Here is a 22,101-nt window from a genome sequence, read left to right as displayed (position 1 = left end):
TGGGACAGGCCCGGGACAGCCCGAGGTGAGCCTGGTTAGGGGCGGACTGAGTCCTGCTGATTGGGAGCAGCTGGGCTAGCAAAACTAGAGGAAGGTGGGTCCGGCCAAGGGCTTGAAGCTGAACCTCGAGTACCGGATGTTGGGTGTTCTGGAAAACGTGCCACAAAGATGTGTCTTTAAGAACTGCCATTCTGTGGGCCACTCATTCATTAACTCATTCATTCAGCAAACATCGATTGATTACTAGCATACCGGGCACTCATGTACACATCCTAAAAGCGTTTTCTTATTTAGTCTTCACAAAAAACAAAAACAAACAAAAAAAACCCGATGCGGTAGCTACCGTGAGCTTCATTTTACAGATAAGGAAGCTGAGGTCCAGAATGGTTGAGACTTGTCCAGGACACACAGCTTGTAAGTGACAGCAGGGATTTGATCCTAGATCTTTCTGGCTCCATTGCCCACAAAGTAACCTCACTGTGCTCAGCCATGCAATCAGGAGCAAAGTATTTAGGGGATGTCAGTGTCCACAGGGCATCGTGACCTGAATATAACAGTGCCATACTGGACAGCAATCAAGTTGACCAAGCACAAAATTGGGCCTTGTGCTAGGTACAGTGGTAACACAAAGACCTGTCTCTGCCGGAAAAGGCTTCTGTTAGCAACTGAACCATTTTGACTGAGCACTTGTGTGTTGTACTAGGCCCTGTGCTAGGCACTGGGGATGCAGAGAAAGCCCCTCCTTCCAGATTAAGTGGGGGAGGAAGGAAGTGCTGTTCCCTAGGGCAGTCTTCGGAGATTTCTCAGCGGAGGGAGTACTCGAGGGATGGGAGGTGTACAGGCTGAGGTGGGGGAGACCGTCCCGGACATGTGTGCATACGTGCAAAGGCCAGCAGCATGAAGGCACTTCGGGGTCGAGGGAACCAGGAGCAGTCTGGTTTGGCCAGTGCATCTCGGGGAGTGCTGAGCAGTGAGTCTGGGAAGGTCAATTCACTGGGGAGGGGGAGGGCTTAACTACCCTGCTGAGAAGTTTGGTCTGACCGTAGGTCCAGGCACTGCATGATCAGGTTTGCTTACTGGAAAGGTAACTGGGGTCAGTGGGCAGCTAGATTGCAGTTTGATAAAGCCCATGGCAGGGGGCCTATTGACGTGGGCAGGTAAGAAATGGCAGGAGCAATGAGATTAAGTCATTTTTAAGAGGAAGCTTCGAGTGTACCTGGTAAACTTATAGGTGGTGGGATATGGACGGTGAGCCTCGGAGTTTTGACTCAGGCAACAGAACGGTGGTTCTTGCCATTAATAAGAGGCCCTGGGATGAGACAGCACCAAATCCAAGGTAGAGTAAGACAGAGATTATAGCTAAATGCTGTCTGGCAGAAGAGGGGTCCGATTACATCCTTGGGGGCAGGGGTTACTTAGGAAAGTTTTTGGAGTGAGTCATGTGACATGGGCCTTGACAAAGGAGTAGAACCTTCCTTCATTCCCTTCCTTTCCTTGAGTAGATTTGATCAGGCAGAGATGGGGGCGTAGGAGCGTCTAGATGGCCTCTCGTGTGGTGAAGTACTAGGAAGTCTGGAAAGTCCAATTGGGAAACATATTATGAAAGATGTTGTACTTCATCCTTGGAACATTGGTTTTGAATGGATTTTGAGACAAGGCAAGTGATGGTTTGAGCTCTGATTATAAAAAGTTAATTTTGCTACGTACAGTAAGGAAACCAATCAAGAGACGAACTAGGAAGGGGCTTGTTGGTTGTAAGTGGCAGAAAACCAGTGCAAAATAGTTAAAGCCTAAAAGGAGATGTATGGGGTCATGTAGCCAGACTGAGGAAAGGGGCAGACCGATCGGGGGTGACTAGATCCAAGCCTCAGATGCTGCAAAGTCAGTCCATTTTCTCTTACTCCCACAACCTCCCATCCCTTAGCCCTGTTTCCCAAAGCCTCAGACCTAGTCTGCTCCTGAGTGACGGGCCGCCTCATTTCCAAGCACAGTGCTGGGAAGCAAGCCTTCGGGTGTGCTGTTGGGGGAGATCCTCTTCCCCGTCCTCGTGTTTCCACTCCCATGGAGGAACGGCTGGACCACCGACCTGTCTGCTTCCGTCTTTCCTCTCTCGCTTTTGGGATCTGGTTGCCCGCAGAGCTGTGTGGTGTCTCCTCCCCCGTTCCCCTGTGGAAAACACACCTGACTCTCCTAGAGACAGGTGTGGCGGCCCGTCTGGCCCGGTCTCCCCTGCTGGAGACCGACAGCGGAGGCTGGCACAGCAATGCCCCTGGCGGCCGTGCAGGCGAGCGTCTGCCCTGGAAGGGGCAGCATCTCCCGCGCTCTGCTCCAGATCTGAGCGGGGGCAGGGGAGCCGTTGGAAGCACAGTTGGCTCTTTGGCTCAGTTTGCCAACGGGACTCTGACGGTGAGGAAATTTACATTTTGATTTCCATTTGCCCAACTCCTGTCACTAATTCCCAATCGATTCCAAACACAGCGAAGGGAGCAGTCTGATTTATTGATAAACTTGCAAAGCTCCAACAGCTGTGAGCTAGGCAGGGCCCTGTGTGGGTCTGGTTAGGAGAGGTTTGTTGGTTTTGACTCTCTTGTCCTTCCCCGTCTCAGCAGAGTGTATGTAGAAAGTGCTCAGTAAACGTATGTGTGGGTGGAAGTTAAGGTTAGGAGACAGAAAGTGGACATGGAAAGGGGGAAGGGCAAGGGACTCGGAGACGCTGTGGGCCTCTGCACACGTCCTCAGCGCCACGTGCCACGTGCCAGCCAAGGCACTGCAGCTTAGCAGTCGTTCATCTAGGGAATCGGTGTCATAGGATGGGGTCCTTCTCTTCAGTGGAACACTGTGTGGCCATAGGAAAGAACACGGGAGCTTCTTGGCGCTGATTTGGAAAGATCGCCACGACACATGAACTGAAAAAAAGAACAAAAACGAGGAGTAGAGTTGCGTATGTTTTGCTGCCAGTTTGTGTAAAGAAGAGGGGGTGGGGCATGTATTTCTCTGTTTTGGTAAATGCACCCCACCCCTCTGGGAGGTACGCGATACCCCATCCAGGGTGACGGTGGGGAGAGGATGTGCCGCCTGAGAGGGCAGGAGAGGGAGGCTCCGCCCTGAACAGCCTCTTTGCTCTGAACCAAGCGAGTGGGTCGTCTCTTCAAAGAGTGAAATACGAATGTTCAGATACACACCTACGACTTTAGAAAGCAGCACTGTGCAGGCAGCCGTAACAGGGCCTGGTGACTGGCCAGATGCCGGATGTGAGAGAAGACAGGGATGACTCTGGACTGGGTACCTCGAGTGACACGGTGTGGCAGTGGCCGTGCGTGTGATCTGGGCCAGGTATGTCTTAGGGGCTGCTAGGGTGTCCGCGGGACTACGCCGCAGCTGGAAGGCTGCATTTGCAGTTGGAGAGGGAGAGCCAAGTTGAAGATTTGGTTTGGAGAGTCATCAGCGCCGAGGTGCAGGAACAGCGAGGTCCCGGGGAGGGAGGAGGCCTGATTGAAGGGAGAGGATTGCATTGGGGAGGCGGATGGGCTCACTCTGCCAGGACAGCCTGGCCCTTGGCTGGGAACTGAGGCTGCAAGACGCCCTGCCCCCACTGAGCTCAGCATCCCCCGCGGGACGACGGCTAAGAGCAGTCAATTGTTCCTCTAGCAGGTTGTGCCATCCCTAAGAATCGTAGTCCTTGGACAATTCACGTTTTCTATTCTTTCGAATTTCACAGTCCTCATGGGCCAGCAACCCATTTTTGGTGCTCACCTCATCTCAAAGTACAGTACAGAACACCATAAGGACACACTATAAATAGGGACTGGATATTATTGCTCTTTTAATCACTGCTTTTGAGAGGCCAAAGGAATCGGTGTAGACTCTCCTGCCCCAAATCCGCCGCAGCCAGCACGCGTTTGTGTACATCTCGTTCTGGCTGCGGAAGCGGGCTGCTTGTCTCGGCACCTGCTCCGCTGACAAGTGATCTTAGTCAGGTGCTGTGGCCTCCCACATTCTGAGTCTGGTGTGTCTGTTACTTTGCTTTCTTTAAAGAACATCACCCCCCTTCCCTCCCCACTCTCCCTCACCCATGGCTTCCTAGTCTCATTTTCTTAGACTATCTCAGAATCAGAGGAGCTGAGTGAAGTAAAAAAAATTTTTTTGGAAAATATAGTTTGACCTTAAAAGCACAGAGGAAGCAGCTTCTCTTCGGCTGCATGCTCTGAATGCACTCAGAGGCCGGCAGCACCGACGGACGTGGGGCAGGTCCAGACTGGTCCGGAACATTATTTTTTTTATTTTTTTCTTTATTGGTTTTAGAGAGAGAGGAAGGGAAAGGGAGAGAGAGATAGAAACATCGATGAGAGAGAACATCGACTGGCCGCCTCCTGCATGCCCCCCACTGGGAATCGGGCCCACAACCTGGGCATGTGCCCTGACCGGGAATCGAACCGGTGACCTCCTGGAGCACGGGTCGACGCTCAACCACTGAGCCACACCGGCCGGGCTGGTCCAGAAGAGTATATAGTACAGTACAGAGATCATTTTAAAGGTAGCCTGGGCCTTTGCCCTCTCCTAGGTTACCTCGGGGTGAAATTCAGTCCATTCTATAAGCACTTATTTTTATGTTTCAGACTAAGAATTTTTCACTTGTTAGCTATGAAGGGGATCAGAACATGCCCCATAAAAAGATGCTACTTTGGCCTAAGGATTATTTTGAGCTGAAGGCAATTGAGAAAAAGCAGACACAGGAAGACATCTCTGCCCTCCCCCTATCTGCCTAAAAGCAGGACAGAAATTTCCATTTGTAAAGGTGCCCCCTCTCCTCCCCTGTACCAAGAGGAGGAGAAGGACACTGTCAGCAGAGTCAGAGAGGCACCAAGATGAGTCTTCATGCACAGACCTTGCTAAATAACCCTTACAGACTCTCCATTTCCCCATGGATTTACCTTCCCATGACCTACCAGTTTAAGAAGCCCCAAATCCCTTTCCTTTTGTCCAGTCACTTCTCCACAATGTATCGCCTTCGTTAAAATGGTATATAAACCCCTGAGTCTAACTGCTTCTTTGGGTTTGCTTTTCTGTGGAGCCCTTTTACATGTAAAATTAAAGATAAGATTTGTGTGCCTTTTTTTCTGTTAGTCTTTTGTCATTTTAATTCACAGGCCCCAGTCATGGAACCTAACAGGGTACAGGAAAAGTTTTTTCTCCCCAACAGCTGTGTTCCTAAAAGGAGAAAATGTTTGATTATGGCAGGTTCTAACTTGCCCCTAGCTTTCCGCGAAGAGCTTTTTCGTCTCCTTTATGTTGTTCTTGAAGCGCACACACATTTTCCTCCTAATGAGAGGTGTGGATACACAACCTATATTTATTCAGATCGTTATCGTACTCAACTCGACACCATGCTAACTGCTTCATATGTATTTTTTCATTAAAACCAACAGCTGTGTGAGAAAGTTACCATGGTTTTCAGTCTTTGTTGAACTCATTAGTTAATTAAGCCCCATTTTACAGTGGTAGATCTGAAGACCCATGAAGAAGCTGTTTCTTGCTTAAGATCAGGCAGGGAGTTAGTGGTGGGTTAGACCAGGCTAAATGAATATCAGGCAACACTTATGTACCTATAATTTCTGTATACATATAGACATTATTTAAGTTTAGGGTCAGACTCCTGTATTTTTTCTGTATGACATTTTAAAATAATTTTTCTGTTGAGCTGTCATTTACATGCTGTACATTGCAAGCATCTCAGGTATACAGTTGGATGAGTCTGACATTTGCTGCTGATTCACTTTTAATGTTACAGGGGCGACCAGTCGCATTCAATTGTAGTGTCTATTAAAAGGCCCCGTTACCAGACATGGGATCTGTGCGCTTCATCGCGAGCTAATGGCTAGTGGGTGGTGTCGCGATGTGTTTACTGTGATGGCTCGCACAGCCGTTCTTGGTTGGCTCATATTACTGGCAATGTGTTAACCTCTGAAATGAAATTTTTTAAGATTGACCTGAGGCAACATTTACAGTATTTTTATGTCTGCTCAAAAGCAGATTTCATGAATATACAGCCGCCGCGGGTAGAATGCTGAGCCCATGGGTGTCTCCAGGCCTGATCCCAGAGGGAGTTACAAAGTCGTTTGTGTGTTTGTCCTGCCCCCTCTCTAGGTTCCTACACAGGGTGACTCACCCCTCCCTCCCGTGCCACTCTTGGTCTCTGTAAAGAAGAAAAACCCCAGGGAGCATGATGACTCTCCTCAGATATTTATTCGAAGGGCTTTCCTGTAGAAGTGATCTTAACTTGTTTTATGTGGTCCCAAAGGACTGGTGGCTACCTTTCACCGCCCCCCCACCCATCCACCCACCATCCATCCACCCACCCATCCATCCACCCATCCATCCATCCACCCATCCATCCATCCACCCATCCATCCATCCACCCATCCATCCATCCACCCATCCACCCATCCATCCATCCATCCATCCACCCACCCATCCATCCATCCACCCACCCATCCATCCATCCATCCATCCATCCATCCACCCACCCATCCATCCATCCATCCACCACCCATCCATCCATCCATCCATCCATCCATCCACCCACCCACCCATCCATCCACCCACCCATCCACCCACCCACCCATCCATCCACCCATCCATCTACCCACCCACCCATCCATCCACCCATCCACCATCCATCCATCCACCCATTCATCCATCCACCCATCCATCCATCCACCCATCCATCCATCCACCCATCCATCCATCCACCCATCCATCCATCCACCCATCCACCCATCCACCCATCCATCCATCCATCCATCCATCCACCCCCCATCCATCCATCCACCCACCCACCCATCCATCCACCATCCATCCATCCATCCATCCACCATCCACCATCCACCCATCCATCCATCCACCCATCCACCATCCATCCACCCATCCATCCATCCACCCATCCACCCATCCATCCACCCATCCATCCACCCATCCACCCATCCACTCATCCATCCACCATCCATCCACCCATCCACCATCCATCCACCCATCCATCCACCCATCCACCCATCCATCCATCCACCCACCATCCACCCATCCATCCATCCATCCACCCATCCATCCACCCACCCACCCATCCATCCATCCACCCACCCATCCATCCACCCACCCATCCACCCACCCATCCATCCACCCACCCACCCATCCACCCACCCATCCATCCACCCACCCATCCACCCATCCACCCACCCATCCACCCATCCATCCACCCATCCATCTGACCATCATTCAACAGAACCTCGCTGAGAGCTCACTCCGCCAAGATTATCTGTGCTAAGAATCCTGCACTGGACAGCACCAATAAGGCACCTCTCGTTGTGGGGCTCGTGTTCTAATGGGGGAGGCAGATGTCTCTCCAGTACTCATTGTAACGTCTAGTCTGGGAGTGGGCGTGGGGCCTGGGAGAAGGAGGAGCACGGAGAGAGCAGTCCAGGTGCTAAGATGAGAGCGGCTTCGGAAGCTGAAGGAAAGAGAGAGAGGCAGCGTGGCTGAGCGCCGAGAGGGAGGGAAAGTGGGCCAGACTAGGCCGGGGCCAGGGTGTGCACGTGATGCTGGAGGAGTGAAAGGAAAATGAGGGGGTGAAGATGTAGGACCAGCTGGTGGAAATTAAGGTTCGGTGGCTTTCAACTCAGTATAGAAAAACTATTTGACAGGAAGAATGGAGGGCTGTGGGATATACTGTGTTTATCACTGACAGTGTGTAAGTGGAGACTGGAGAACTATTTTTCAAGTGTCTGATAGAGAATACACAATCTCAGGTGACAGGTTAGACACCAAGTGGTCCTTAAGTTTCTGGACATGGACGTCTTTTCCATCCTCGGGTCCTGTGATAGGAGGCGGGAAGACTAAGGCTGTGTGAGGACCTGTGAGACTGAGGGGCTGGGCGGGCCAGATGAGGGAGATGATCACCAGTGATATGTGACGATCGATCGATTGTAGAGCTTACAAGACAGGGAGACGTCAAAGGTGATTCCGCAGCTTGGAGAGTGTGAAAATAATCGTGCACCAACAGAAATGAGAAACCAAGTTACTGGATGAGTTCTGGAAAATTCATACGGAGCTGCTGGTGCTTCTGGGAGAATTAGGAAAGGTAATTAAGCCCAGAGGGGTATATTGGAGATGTGTCAGTAATATTGATGCTGTAAGAGTAGATAAATTCTACAAAGGACAGACCTTAGGGAGCACTTCAAGTCTGGGAGCAGAAAAAGACAGGACAGACCAGCGAGGGAGACCGGGATGAGATGGACTCCTAGGCTTCGTAGAGGAGGTTCTTCCGTAGGCATCGGGTGGGTCAGGGTCTGCCAGCATTTCCTAGAGTTACCGTGAGAGTTTACTTTTGTTAAAACTACAGGTGCTTGAACACCTAAGGCAAGAGAAACAAAGGATAAAATGAACACATGGGACTACATCAAACTAAAAAGCTTCTGCACAGCAAAAGAAACAACCATCAAAACGGAAAGGGATCCCACTATATGGGAGACCATATTCACCAATGATGCATCAGATAAGGGGTTAACTTCCAAAATATATAGAGTGCTCATACAACTCTACAAAAGGAAGACAAAGAACCCAATTAAAAAATGGGCAGAGGACCTAAATAGACACTTCTCCAAACAGGACATAAAAATGGCCAAGAGACACATGAAGAAATGCTCAACATCACTAGTCATCAGAGAGATGCAAATTAAAACAACTATGAGGTATCACCTCACACCTGTCAGAATGGCCACCATCAACAAATCATCAAACAACAAGTGTTGGTGAGGGTGTGGAGAAAAGGGGACTCTAGTACACTGCTGGTGGGAATGCAGACTGGTGCAGCCACTGTGGAAAACACTATGGTGTTACCTCAAAAAGTTAAAAATTGAACAGCCATTTGACCCAGTGATCCCACTCCTAGGAATATACCCTAAGAAACCTGAAACACCAATCAGAAAGAATATATGTACCCCCATGTTCATAGCAGTACTATTTACAATAGCTAAGATCTGGAAACAGCCCAAGTGTCCATCAGTAGATGAGTGGATTAAAAAGCTGTGGTACATGTACACAATGGAGTACTATGCAGCTGTAAGAAAGAAAGATCTCTTATCCTTTGAGATGGTATGGAGGGACCTGGAGAGTATTATGCTAAGTGAAACAAGACAAGCAGAGAAAGACAAATATCACATGATCTCACTTATTTGTGGAATATAATGAACTAAACAAACTGCTGAACAAAATTAACCCAGAGACATGGAGGTGGGGTATAGGCTGACAAGCCTCAGAGGAGGGGGGTTAGGGGGGGAGAGATAAATCACAGAACTTACATGCATGTATGCATGACCAATGAACGTAGACAACAAAGCTGGGGATGGGGTGGGAGGGAAGGGGAGGAGGGTGTCAATGGGGGAAAAATGAGAAACATCTGTAACAAAAACAAATTAATGAATAAAAAATTTTTTAAGAAAAGAAGTAGTTGGACTACATAAAAAACAACAACAACAGGTGCTTGGGTCCCACTCCTGAAGATTCTGAGGGGGGAGGTCTGGGTGAAAATGGGCATTTATATATTTATTTGAAAATGTTTTAAGCAAACTTTAAAACTTTTGCAAGGAATGATAGGAGACTATCTTAGTGACATCATGATGGTGAAGGATTTTTTCAAAAATCCTCTCCCAAGGATATTTTTTTACTGATTTTCAGATAGAGTGGATTGGGGAGAGAGAGAAATGGTGAAGGATTTTTTTTTTTTTTAATCCTCAACTGAGGACATTTTTTTCATTTTTTGTTCAGATAGAGTGGGAGGGAGAGAAAGGAAGAGAGAGCGAGAGAAACATCGACGTGAAAGGGACACATCAAGTGGCCACCACCCACACGACCCAACCAGGGCCGGGGGCAAACTGCAACCGAGGTACATGCCCCTAGCGGGAACTGAACCCGGGTCTCTCTGGACCGCAGGCCGACGCTCTGACCGCTGAGCCAAACCAGCCAGGTCTGGTGAAGGATTTTTAAATCGAAATACAAAGACCATGAAAGGCAAAGACTGAAAATATCTATATTAGAATTTTAAAATTTCTACATGATAAAAGATACCAGGAAAACAGTTTTTTTAAAAAAGCACTCTTTGGAAGAAGACATCTGTAATTTGTTAACCAAAAAAAGCATTGACATTTAGAATATATAAATTATTCCTCTAGTTCAATTAGAAAAAAACCAACAACCTTCAAAGAGGGAGTAGGCAAAGGATGGGATAGGCAAATGACCAAAAAGGTAACTCAGCTGGCCATAAGCATAGGAAAAGAGGTTTAAGCTCTTGCATTATCAGAAGAATGGAAATTACAGCCACAACACAGCAAGACATTTCATATCCTTCATACGGACAAAAACCAGTTTTTGACAATCCCAAGTGTTGACGGGGATATGGAGCAAATAGAACTCACACACTGCTGGTGGGAGAGTGAAGTTGGTGTGCAGTAAGTTCTCACTGAACATCATTGATGGATTCTTGGAACTGCAGTGAGACGACATGTAAGGAAACCAGTTTTACCACAGGCTAATTGACATAAACAAGAGTGAATTTCCTACATCTCATCAGTGTTGTAACGAAACAACGTTGAACAAAACGACATTATTTTTAGGACCTGCTTTACTCACTTTGGGAAGCAAATTTGGCAGCATATAAAAACTAAAGATGCACTTGTCATGATGCAGCAGCTGCCCTCCTGGGCATGGATCTAGGGAAGCGATTCACTTGTGTTCAAGGAGACATGTAAGAGGATGTTCATTACAGCATTGTTTAAAAATTGGAAATAACTAAAATGTCCAGTCGGAGGATGGAGGACCAATGGGGCATTGATGCTGTAGGATACAGCAGTGTAAATGCATTCATTAGAGCTACAGGTGTCAGCATGCACAAATCTCAAAAACAAATTGTTCAACCAGAGAAGCTAGGTGCAGGGAGATATGTACAGTATGGTATTCTTTTGTGTAAAATTTTAAAATATTGTTTTGAATGAGTACATGGCCAGTACACATATAAAAATATAAGCAGGAAGTATAAACTAAATTTCCTAGTGGTGGTTTCAGGGAGGAGAGGGTTACATAGGAGTTTCAAGTCTGTCTATAATGTTCATTAGGGTATTCTTTATTTTTCTGTCTTGAAATAGTTCTCCTTGTTTTCTTTATCAATTTTAGAAAGAGAAGAAGGGAAAAGGAGAGAGAGATAGAAACATCGATGAGAGAGAACATCTATTGGCTGCTTCCTGCATGCCCCACACTGGGGATCGGCCCACCACCTGGGCATGTGCCCTGACAGGGAATCGAACTAGCGACCTCTTGGTGCATGGGTTGACACTCAACCACTGAGCCACACCAGCTGGGCTTGAAATATTTCCTAATAAAATGAATAGAGAAAAAATCCAGATGATTCTGATATATAGCAGTTGAGAACCAAGGTCTAGAATCCATGCTTCTCAGGTTCCAATGAGCATGTAAATCCTTGGAGGATCTTGTTAAAATGCTGATTCTGTTTCATTAGCTCTTGGGTGGGGCCCGAGAGCCTGCATTTTGAACAGCTCAGGTCCAAGGCCCATTCTCAGCAGCAAGGGTCAGAGTGACCTTGGTGTTCTCTAGGATTCTTGCTGCCTGGGGACCAGGTAGAAGCGCCCACTCTGGATAGCATGCCTCCCTTCAGAGTCTGGGTGCTGTTGGAGGCAGAAGTTGTGAATGAATCTCAGCGGGGAAATTTTGAGAACCTGGGGAGATGAGTTCTGGAAGGATTTCCCCCAAGGACAAGTCTGCGGCGGTGGGAGGTAGGCAGCGACATATGGCGTCTGCTGCTGTGTGGCCATGCATATACAGGTCTCCTTGAACAGTGCTCCCCAGACCAGATTCTCCTCTGAGCTGGAAAGCCCGCCAGTCTTGACCTTCCAGGAAAGCAAAGCCAAGGTCCCTGAGGAGTGGAGAGGGAGGGTCCGGATGTGTAGACACTACCCTTTACAGGAGTCGTTTTGTAGGTAACAGTCCCCAGGTTTTCGGATGGTGGGTCTTGAGCTGTGAAGAGCTCCGAAGCTTCTGCCCTGGGCGCCCCCCGGGAAGACTGCGTGTGCTGCTCATGCAGGGAGCACAGGTTTGCCGCTCGCAGGTGTTTGTGTGCGCAGTGTGTTTGTTCCGGGCAGTGCTGTGCCCTGTCTGTCTGCCCACGGCCCTGTACGTGCTCACCGGGGGCCACACGTCTCAGCTGCAGCACCTGGTGCCCCACAGGTGCCCAGTAACTGCTTATTGAATGAGTGAAAGAATTTTGACTCGGATGCAATTTTACAAGTTAAATTTTTTGTTTTGAGAGAATCATGGATTCATATGCACTTAAAAGAAACAGCACAGAGAGACACCATGTACCCTCTACCCAGTTTCCCCCAATGGTGACATCCTTGATACAACCCATTAGACTTAGATTTCCCATTTTACATATCATTTGGTCATACTTGTAAGTTCATTCATCCACCACCAAAGACAAGGCACAGTGGCTCCATCACCACCCCGTCACGTTGCCCTCTTATAACCTCACCTCCCTGCCCCTTCCCTCTATAATGTTATCATTTCAGGAACGGCACATAAGTGATTCACACACGATGCCACCTTTTAGGACTAGCTTGTTCACTCAGTATAGTCCCTGGAGATGTATCCGAGTTGTTGCTTGTATCAGTAGTTGGTCCCTTTAAATTGCTGAGTAATAATCTGTGGTATTGATGTACCACAATTGAACTGTTCGCCCTTTGAAGGACACATCGGCCTTTCCCAGTTTGGGGAATGTTAGCTGTGAACATTTGTGTGCAGGTTTTTGTGGATTTACGTTTTCATTTCTCCGGGAGAAATGCCCAAGAGTGCAGTCACTGGCCCATACGTTGACTGCATGTCACCTTCTATGGGAAACAGCCCCCGTTCTCCACAGAGGCGTGGCGTACCGTGCACCTTCCACCCCGGCCCTGCGTCCTCGCCGGCATTTGGTGTGGTTGCTATGTTTGTGTTTGGAGATACAACTTCAAAGGCACTGGTAGGGAGCATCCTCGGAAGGAAGCGTGCAGTGAGTTTCTGTGAGGCTTTGTTGATAGAAAGCCAGGTAGGCTCTGGGGCAGTGTCAGGACTGTGTGGACACACGGATGCTGGGGGAGGGTGCATCCCAGCCTGTTTGAGGAAGGAGGATTACAATGAGGATGACTGCCTAATGGCGAAAGTAACAAGAAACGTACCAGAGGTTTGTCAGAATATCTAATGGCCGATGGGGTTCAAGCAGAGCAAAGGCGAGCATGATTCGTTTATTCAGCAAATCCTTCTGGAGTGGCCCCCTCTGCCCCAGGCCCTCTGCAAGACTCGGGGCGCGGCGGTGACACGACAGGAAGGGTCCCTGACACAGTAGCCAGCATTTGTTTAGTGACTGCTATGGGTCAGGTGTTGTCCTCAGCACTTTGTGATATCTTTTAATCCTCCCACGGCGACAGATATTACTTCCAGCCCACGTGACAGATGTGGAAACAGGCTCGGCGACTTGCCTGCGGTCACAGAGCCGGGGTACCGGAAAATCCGAACGCAGGCATGTCGGACCACTTTATGGTGGTGAGCCTTGCTGTGGGGCGATAACCCTAAGACCCTGGCAAGGAGCACATGGTACTGCAACCCCAGAAACCCAGTGGGGCAGCTGGGAGCCATCCGGAGCAGGAATGGAGGGCTCTGGTGTCCCGAGACCCTTCCACTCTGGAAATCGTCCTGCTCACTTCTAACCTATTAAATCTGGTGCCTCTTCAAACGAGGTCAGAAAATCTTCCATTTCATCATTAGAAATTACTGGCATCTCTTCTTTTCTGTGTCACTTACCTTCGGGAGGAGAGACAGCTGGTCCCCTTTGGCCAACAAGCTATTCTAGACCCTACTGTAGGAGGTCCTGGGCTCTCTGAGCCTAGATCTGTAGCCTACCTTCTCCATCCCTCAAATAGCGGGGTCCCTTCCTCTGTCTATTTCTACCTGCTTATCAAGGGGGCTGAGGCATTGTCCTGGGGCTCCTGACATTGAACCCTGCTGTTAGTAGGCTTCTGAAAAACTGCCTGATGTTTCTCAGATTCTCTGTTGGTCCCGGAAGAGTCCCTGTTCTGGCTGTTGCTTCAGCGAGGCCTGGATTAGCAGGGCCTGGCCAGTCATTAGGGCCCGTCACTAATCTGTGGGTGAGCGGAGTAGGGACCAGTATTGAGTCTCTGCTTCCTTCTTTTTTCTTGATTCAGTTTCCATGACCTTTCCAGGAATCTGACTTATCATGTAATGGCAATTTGTGTAGCCTCTACGTGGGGCGGGACATCTTTGCAGTCATTGTGGGCCAATTTCTTTTCTTTTCTTTATTGATTTCTAGAGAGAGAGGAAGGGAGAGGGAGAGAGAGAGAGACAGAAACATCGGTGAGAGAGAACATCAATTGGCCACCTCCTGCATGCCCCCCGCTGGAGATTTGGCCCACAACCTGGGCATGTGCCCTGACCAGGAATTGAATGGTGACCTCTTGGTGCACGGGTCAATGCTCAACCACTGAGCCATACTGGCCGGGCTGGGTCACATCTCTGAAGGCCCTCAGCTCTCTTCATGCTTACAAAGCATGATCCAGCATCCTCACACATGAATTGCTAAAACAGAGGCGTTTTTATTTGGAACCCAGACCACACTGCGTGCAAGGAACTTGAACTCTCTGGTGTGTCTTTGCACCTGCTTTGTTCTGGTAACATACTCTTGGTCCCAGGTATTTTCCTGGTGAGGTCACACTGCTGGGCTGGCACTTTAGGGCGGAGATGCTGTGCTGAGCTGGGGTGCTTCCCTAGCCCTGCCCCAGGGGGCCTGCTGGGTGGCCCCAGGCCTCTCTTTCAGCTGCAGGGGGAAAGAAGGCATCTTATTTAAAACTCTTAAAAAGTGAGCAATCCGCCCAGCCAGTGTGGCTCAGTTGGTTGACCTTGTGTCATGCACCAGCAGGTTGCTGGTTCGATTCCTGGTCAAGGCATATGCCTGGAGTGCAGGCTTAATCCCCAGCAGGGGGCGAGCAGGAGGCAGCTGATCAATGACGTTTTACTCTCATGGATGTTTCTCTCTCTCTCTCCCCCTCTCCCTTCCTCTCTTTAAAGATCAATAAAAGCATTTAAAAAAACAACAACAAAACTTAGTAATCATTTATGCCGAACACCCCTTTCCAGGGCTCTAACAACCTGAGAAGAATTCACACTAATAATAAGGGTAATAGTAGTAGCTATATTTATTCAGCAGTTTTCATGTCATAGACATTGTGCTTAGAATAAGCTTCTGTCTGCTCTTTCTAAGGTATTCTTTGTAACCCTGTTAAGGAGCAGATACTGCCAGCCACGCGTGGTACACGAGGGAACGAGACCCGGCGGGGTGAGGCCCTGTGTCTGACCGAAGCGGGTCCCTGCAGGCTGCAGCCTCCCCTCCCAGCACAGGGCTCCATCGGGCCTGTCCTTCCCGTGAGAGAGCTGCAGGGTGGGAAAGGTTCCCAGGTTCCCGCGTCCCCCGGAAGAGCAGCGTTTTCAAACCACTGGGGACCACCTGCACCGGCGTCCCCGGCTGCTTGTTACAACCACAGACATGCTGACTTGCAGCCTCTGGGACTAGAGCCAGGGAATCTGCATTTCTAGACCGCTCCCCTGGGGGCTCGGGTGGACTCTGAAGTCTGATAATGCTGCCGGCCGGTATTTTCTTTGGCACACTGCTCTCGGCTTGTGGACAGGCCTGCAGCCAACCAAGGGGAGGGCGGGGCTCCTGGGCAGTGGGGGCAAACGTTCTCTAGAGGGCCGGATAGTAACAGTTTGCACGTCCTGGGCCACACAGGTCACTGTTGCAGATTTCCACTCTGCCACTGTAACGGAAAAGCAGCCACAGATGACCTGTGGCCAAAGGGCCTAGCCGCCTTCTAACAAAACCTTTTCAAAAGCAGGCGCTGGTGAGGGCAGAGTTCGCTAACCCTGGATAGTGGGCCCACCAGCCCTCTGAGGACCCCTTTTTGGGGGAGTTATTCTCACACTACTTCCTGTTACCTATACAGAGTTCCATCAACTAAGGCAAAACCACCTGGCCCTGCTGGGTGGCTCTCAGCTGGTGAGAGCACCATCCCGACACACCAGTGTTGCGGGTTTGATCCCGGGTCAGGGCACATACAAGAATTAACCAATGACTGTATAAATAAGTGGAACAAGTTGATGTTTCTCTCCTTCTCTCTCTCCCTCCCCCCTTCCTCTTTCTCTCTAAAAGCAATCAATAAAAAAATTCTAAAAACATAAAATCACCTGTTATAAAGGTAAACCCTGAATCGTAGTGATGTAAAACAATGATGGTTGTTTCTCACTCATATCATGGCCCAGTGAGGCTGTTTCTACTTGGGATCTTCTATGGGCTCCTTTAGGGACCAGGGCTCATCCTTGGCTACCCCTCTTGGTCTTCACAGCCCTCTCCATTCAGCCAGTGGTTGAGACAGAGAGCACGGATGATGCATGGCAAGTTCCTAGGTCTGGAAGAGGTGCCCATCATTTCTACCCACCTTTCACTGGCCAGACTCTTCCTGTCTGGGGTCCAGAAGCAGAGCGATTTCTCAAGCCTATGAGGCCCTTTGTCTCTAGACTCTCTCTGTTCCCTTCTGTCTTTGCTTGACACCCAGCCAGTTCTTGCCCGGGCTCATCTCTTCCTTGTCAGAACCCTTGCTGAGGTCAGCCGCCAGAGCCAGCATCACTGATCTGTCCAGCCACTTTGCCTGGAGCTGCAGGCTCCGAAGGCACAGGTGCACCTTCTCAACGGCTGCAGGTGTCCACTTCACCACATCTTTTCTACTTGATAACACAGATCTCCCTCTTTCAGCCTCTGAGATCAATTTCCGCCCTGGCTGCTGTCTTCCTACTAAGCCGGCCCCACGTGGTTCAGGTTGTTGCTATGGCAGCACCCCACTGCGAGATACCAACTTCCGTGTTAGTTCAGGTGACAGGGTGGCTTTAACAGGTAAAGCCGAGTTCTGCATGCTTAATGTTCATTTCCTGCTCACATTGTGTTCTAGTAGAAATGTTCTTGGAAAGGTGGGTCATTCAGAGACCCAGGTTTTTCCATCTTGAAGCTCTGCCTTTTGGTGGGTCCTTGTAGTCCTCTGCCCCTGCCGGCCCTGGGGAAGGAGAGGAAGTATCCCCGGGGGATGTGCCTGGAAGTGGCCCACGTCACTTCTGCCTCTTGGCCAGAACGCAGTCCTATGGTCACACTTTACTGCAGAAGGGCCAGGAAGTATAGTCTGGCCACAAGCCCAGGGGGAGAAGAGAACAGGTTTTGGTGTGCACATAGCACAAGCCCAAGAGGAAAAGAGAGCAGTTGGGGGCCAGGACTGTCTGGACCCATGGAATAAGGACCAGGGGCTGACGAGGGAATGTCCGCGGGCAGCCTGCCTTGGTGCTCACGAGGGTGCTAGCAGGCAGCAGCCAGTAAGACCCAAATATATGCAAATATATGCAAGTATCTTCATTAATGCAACAGACATTTCCTGCGAGTCCCCTCTGTGCCGGGCAGTGGGCCAGGCACAGGGTCCCTGGAGGAGAACAGCTCCTCCTACAGCTCTGGGGGATCCCCTCTGATCACACCCTTTGTGCTGGAAGCCAAGGGGCCAGAGGGCCCCAGGAGGGAGAAGGGAGTGGGGGAGGGGTTAACAGGGCTGCTTTGGGTGCCTCCCACAGCCCTAGGCCCGCCCCAGCTAGCTGAGCCCCCTGCCATCCTGGCAGGACATCTCTGCAGTGTCTCGGATGAAAGGCCCTTAGAGGGAGAAAGGGCCTCCCTGAGCAGACGCTCTGTGTGATGTCCTGGTTTTGTCAGAGGACGTTGTTTTCCCTCCCTGCGGCTGCTCCAGGCGTCGTGTTGTCATCCATTCTGTTTGTCTCTGGCTCTGCGTTAGAACCCCTGGGTGGTGCCCAGGGCCGCCTGAGCTCCGCCCTGGCCCTTCCATCAGAACTGCTGCCAGCGCTGGCTGCACAGTGGACCGAGCGAGAACTGGAGAGGGTGCAGGATCTGGGCACGGTGGCTTTCCACCAGCGCCACGGGCTCCGCCCTGGGCCCGGCTCTGTCCGAGTGCGTGGACGCTCTTCTCACGGAACCCACGACTCCCGAGAGCCCGGGTGGCCGGGCAAGACCCGAAGCTGCTCCGGAGGGCAGTGGCAGCTCTCCAGGGGACGGCGTGGAGGGCGTATTGAACACGGCCAGAGCGGCCACGCAGGGGAGTGTTTAAATCACTTTCAGGGATTATTTTTGGTAGAAAATCTTGTCACCAGAAGCAGGAAGGTCATATCTAGGACACCCTTCCAAGCCGCATTCGTTAATTTGCTGCACATTTTCAGCTAAGGAAGTGAGAACTACAAAAGGTTAAATTTCTCATATAAGATTAATTCTCCATCTCTGTGAAATGGAGGCAGAATACCATTAGACTCTCTAATCCCGTTTCTCTCACGCTGTCTCTCCTGGAGCCTATCAGACAGTGTCCCGGCAGCGGCAGTCCTTGGGTGCTGGCAGCATCGCTCTCTTTCCGAACCGCCGTTGGGGCTGCCGGTTAGAAAATGTAGCCCACCTTTTCAGGAAGGATGAAAAGGTACTAACTGCACCTTTCTTTGCATGTCGGGTCCCAAATGTTCTAGCCATCTTAAATATACCAGTCCTGTGTCATTTCAGTTTCTAGATTTCATTAGAGTAATTTGCATGACATATTAGATCAAAACTTATTAAAACTGTTTGTGCTTGCGGATCTCGGGTGGTTTCATGAGTCCTAATTAGTCCGTAGGACATGTGTCTTCTGAGTGTGTAACTGTGCATTCGAGATGCAAATGCAGGAACAATTTTGCCCCTGTTTCAATTGCTCTTGTTCAGTAACTCGTGATTTTTCTTATCTGATTTAAGTCTTTCTTGCGGGGAGGGGGGATGGGAAAGGATAAGCTACTGCTATGTGAAAAACTAAATATACTTGGAAGTTGGATATTTAGATTTTTTTTTTTTGCCTTGGTCTTTTTCATATTGTTCTAAATTGGGGGGGGGGGGTGGTGGAGCCTACCAGGATTTTGAAGATTTTGTTTTCTCTCATTTAAAAGTTTTATTTCTCCTATGTAGCATCAAGTGATGCTGGTTATTTTTATGTGGAATATTTGGGACAAAGAAGCTCTCTTAAGGAAAGATAATTGCAAGCTTTGTTCCTTACCCCAAGTTTGCTGCACGGTCTCCCTCCCCTTTGCTTACACAGAAATGAAATTATAAACCACCAGCGGCCTTGGAAATTTCAATCGATTCCAAATGACTAAATGTTTAATTCAATCTTTGCCGAGACTTCCAGGGATGACTCGGGTGTTTTGCTCTTTACTGAGGGCTCCACAAGAGCCGGGCTCTGCCATGGCTGCCGAGGCCTGTGTCTGTTGCAAGGGGGCTCCCCTGCAGTGAGGCGCCGGGGCCAGCCTGTCCACAGCAGCCCTTTTTTGCAAATGGTAGTGGATTTTTGCAGAAGGTTTGTGACCAGGTCGCTATGTGTAATACTGATGAAGCATTTTTGTTCCAGCTCTGTCTCGGAAGACCTAGGCTGTAGACGTGGGGATTTCAGTAGGAAACATTATGGATCTGTGGAGCTGGTAAGTTTCCACTGCCTGTTCAGTGGTGGCACATTGATTTGGATTTAAAGAGGCTCGCCAAGCTCATCAGATCTTTTGTTGTCTATTTACTGTTAGACCATGTGAATACCGTATGCGGACTGGATGCGAATAGATGACTATTAGAAGACTGTAATAATCTGATCATCTTCATTTGTTTTTATTGTTACGTACTTTTCATCTGTCTTTCAGTTTGTTAAAAACATGTGGCTTGGTATTTTTCCCTGTTAATGATATAATTTTAAAAATCATTTATGAATTAGGAAAGCATTTGGTTTTTATATTATCTTGTTCCTGAAAGTTTATAAATCTAGTTTTTGAGGTGTGAATATTATTGCAATACATATTTTGATTTTTTTTTTTTGTACCTTTGCTGTCTGGGTATGTGATAGGAGTTAAGATATTTATGAGATTTTTTTTTTCTGTTAAAAATGTATCTATTGGACTAGATAAATGACAGTAATAGATGATCAATATTTGGAATGAAAATACATTTTCCTTAATGAGGGACATTGGGGTTTGTGTTATGATTTTTTAAACCGATATGCTTTCGTTTTAAAAGAGGCATAATTAAGGCATATAATAGCCTCAATTATTTTTAAAGGCAGAATTGTGATTTTTTTCTAATTGCATAGAAATTTGACCACATTTTCAGGATGAAATTCTCTTGATTATTATTTAACATTATTAAAAACATTACATTTATTATTTCTATTTACAAAACAAACAAAAAAAAGGAGTTGATTGGATCCATTTGCATAGTACACAATTATCCCTATTAATATAAGTTGCATTCTTACAGGGCTTTGGTAGTAGGAAAATATACCCCCAAGTTGTGTCCCAGCAGAGTTCTACTTGAACTCAAGCATATATCACAGGCTCAGCTGCGTACCTGGCCCAGGGCTGAATATTCCTGAAAATATAAAATAAGTAAAAGATCTGGTCCTTGTTCTTAAAGAGCTTACTGTCCTCCAGCTGGGCTGGCAAGATACATAAAATATCTAAAGAATGAATTTGTCACATAAAAGACTGACTCATCGATTGACTCAATCAGTGCCAATTCTGGGGCAGACGCCATGCCAACTCAAACTCCCACCTCCCCTGAAGGAGCGTGCACGTAACTACAACTCCCGGTGCGAGCTGGTGAATATTGGGAGGTATACAGCGGGACACGGTGGGGAAGAGAGAAGGGAGGGAGCCTGGGGAGGTGGCCCGGACGGCTTCAAGGAGACTGCAGGATATGGTTTGGGGGCAAAGAAGGTAAGACAGTAGATGCCTGGCAGTGTCATGATTTTTGGCAGTGGTGTGTCCAAAGGGCAGCGAGCCAATGGTCCTGCCTAGCAGAGTGTGCAAAGCAGCAGAGCTGAGTGGTTACAGAGCAAGAAGGCTTTGGAATCAGAAAGGCCTGGGTTCATGTCCCAGCTCCATCGCTTATTGTCTCTGTGAACGTCTCTGAACCTCAGTGGTGCTTACTTAAGGCCTCGTGCTCGGAAATCATTCTGGTTTCCTCATTTGCAGGTGGTATGATCTTGGACTTCTTTTGGCCTCGGTTTTCTCCTCTATGAAATGGGGATATTGATAGTATCTACCTTACAGAGCTGTTAGCAAATTAAATGAGATAACGAATGCACCGAAGCACAGTCCATGTTAACTAGCTATGCGAGTAAAGATGAAATTTGGTAGCAGAAGTAGCACCTCGATGCTCAGGTGGAGACTTTGAACTCGATCTAACAAGTAGTCCAGAGCTCTTGTAAACAGCGAGAACAGTGTTGGGAGAGACAGTACAGGATGGAAGATGGACCCTTTGCAGACGTGTGGAAATCACAGACTATCAGATTGGGAAGGTTCTTGAGAGCAGTGGTTTTGAACGTGAACAGGCACCAGAATCACCTGGAGACTTCATTAAAACAGACTGCTGGGCCCTACCCAGAGTTTCTGGTTCATTAGGTCTGGGCTAACCCAGAACTTACACTTCTAACAAGTTCCCAGATGATGTGGATACTGCTGTTCCCAGGACCACATTTGAAGAAACCCTGCCTTCGGAGAAGCCCAGACTAGTCATCTGTTCTCCCAGAAGTTCTCCAATCCATTCGTTCCTGTGTTCATTCTGGAGCCATGAGTGTGTGCGTGTGTGTGCGTATGTGTGCGCGTGTGTGCGTGTGCGCACCTGCAGTTGACCTTTTAAAATAGTATAAAGTAAATTTTACATACATTTTTAAATCCCAGGTATAATTTCACCACCTTGCAGCAAGTGTTTTCATCTTCTTCTGGTACCTTCCAATCTTTATAGCTACAAATGTCATTTCTACGTGGTTGCAGTCAAATCATGCTTTCATTTTGCGTTCCTCCTTTTTCATCTGACTGTATGTTGTGCATATCTTCTTGCTCTGTGGT

General features: G+C 48.6%; 1 protein-coding gene across 2 annotated transcripts in view; it reads left to right on the top strand.

The window, feature by feature from the left end:
* GARNL3 (GTPase activating Rap/RanGAP domain like 3) overlaps positions 1-22,101 on the top strand; it is a 140,580-nt gene that overhangs the window by 19,036 nt on the left and 99,443 nt on the right. Inside the window, exon 3 of one of the 2 annotated variants that reach the window (XM_036260803.1) lies at positions 19,620-19,689. In XM_036260803.1, the coding sequence (XP_036116696.1) occupies positions 19,620-19,689 (70 nt within the window). Of the gene's footprint in view, positions 1-19,253; positions 19,690-22,101 lie in introns of those variants that run through there. The other variant, XM_036260802.1, reaches the window with a different exon arrangement.

This window comes from Molossus molossus, unplaced genomic scaffold, assembly GCF_014108415.1.
Source record: "Molossus molossus isolate mMolMol1 unplaced genomic scaffold, mMolMol1.p scaffold_m16_p_14, whole genome shotgun sequence".
NCBI classification, from domain to species: domain Eukaryota; kingdom Metazoa; phylum Chordata; class Mammalia; order Chiroptera; family Molossidae; genus Molossus; species Molossus molossus.
The sequence above is the reverse complement of the archived record's forward strand: the minus strand, read 5'-3'. Positions and strand labels throughout refer to the sequence as shown.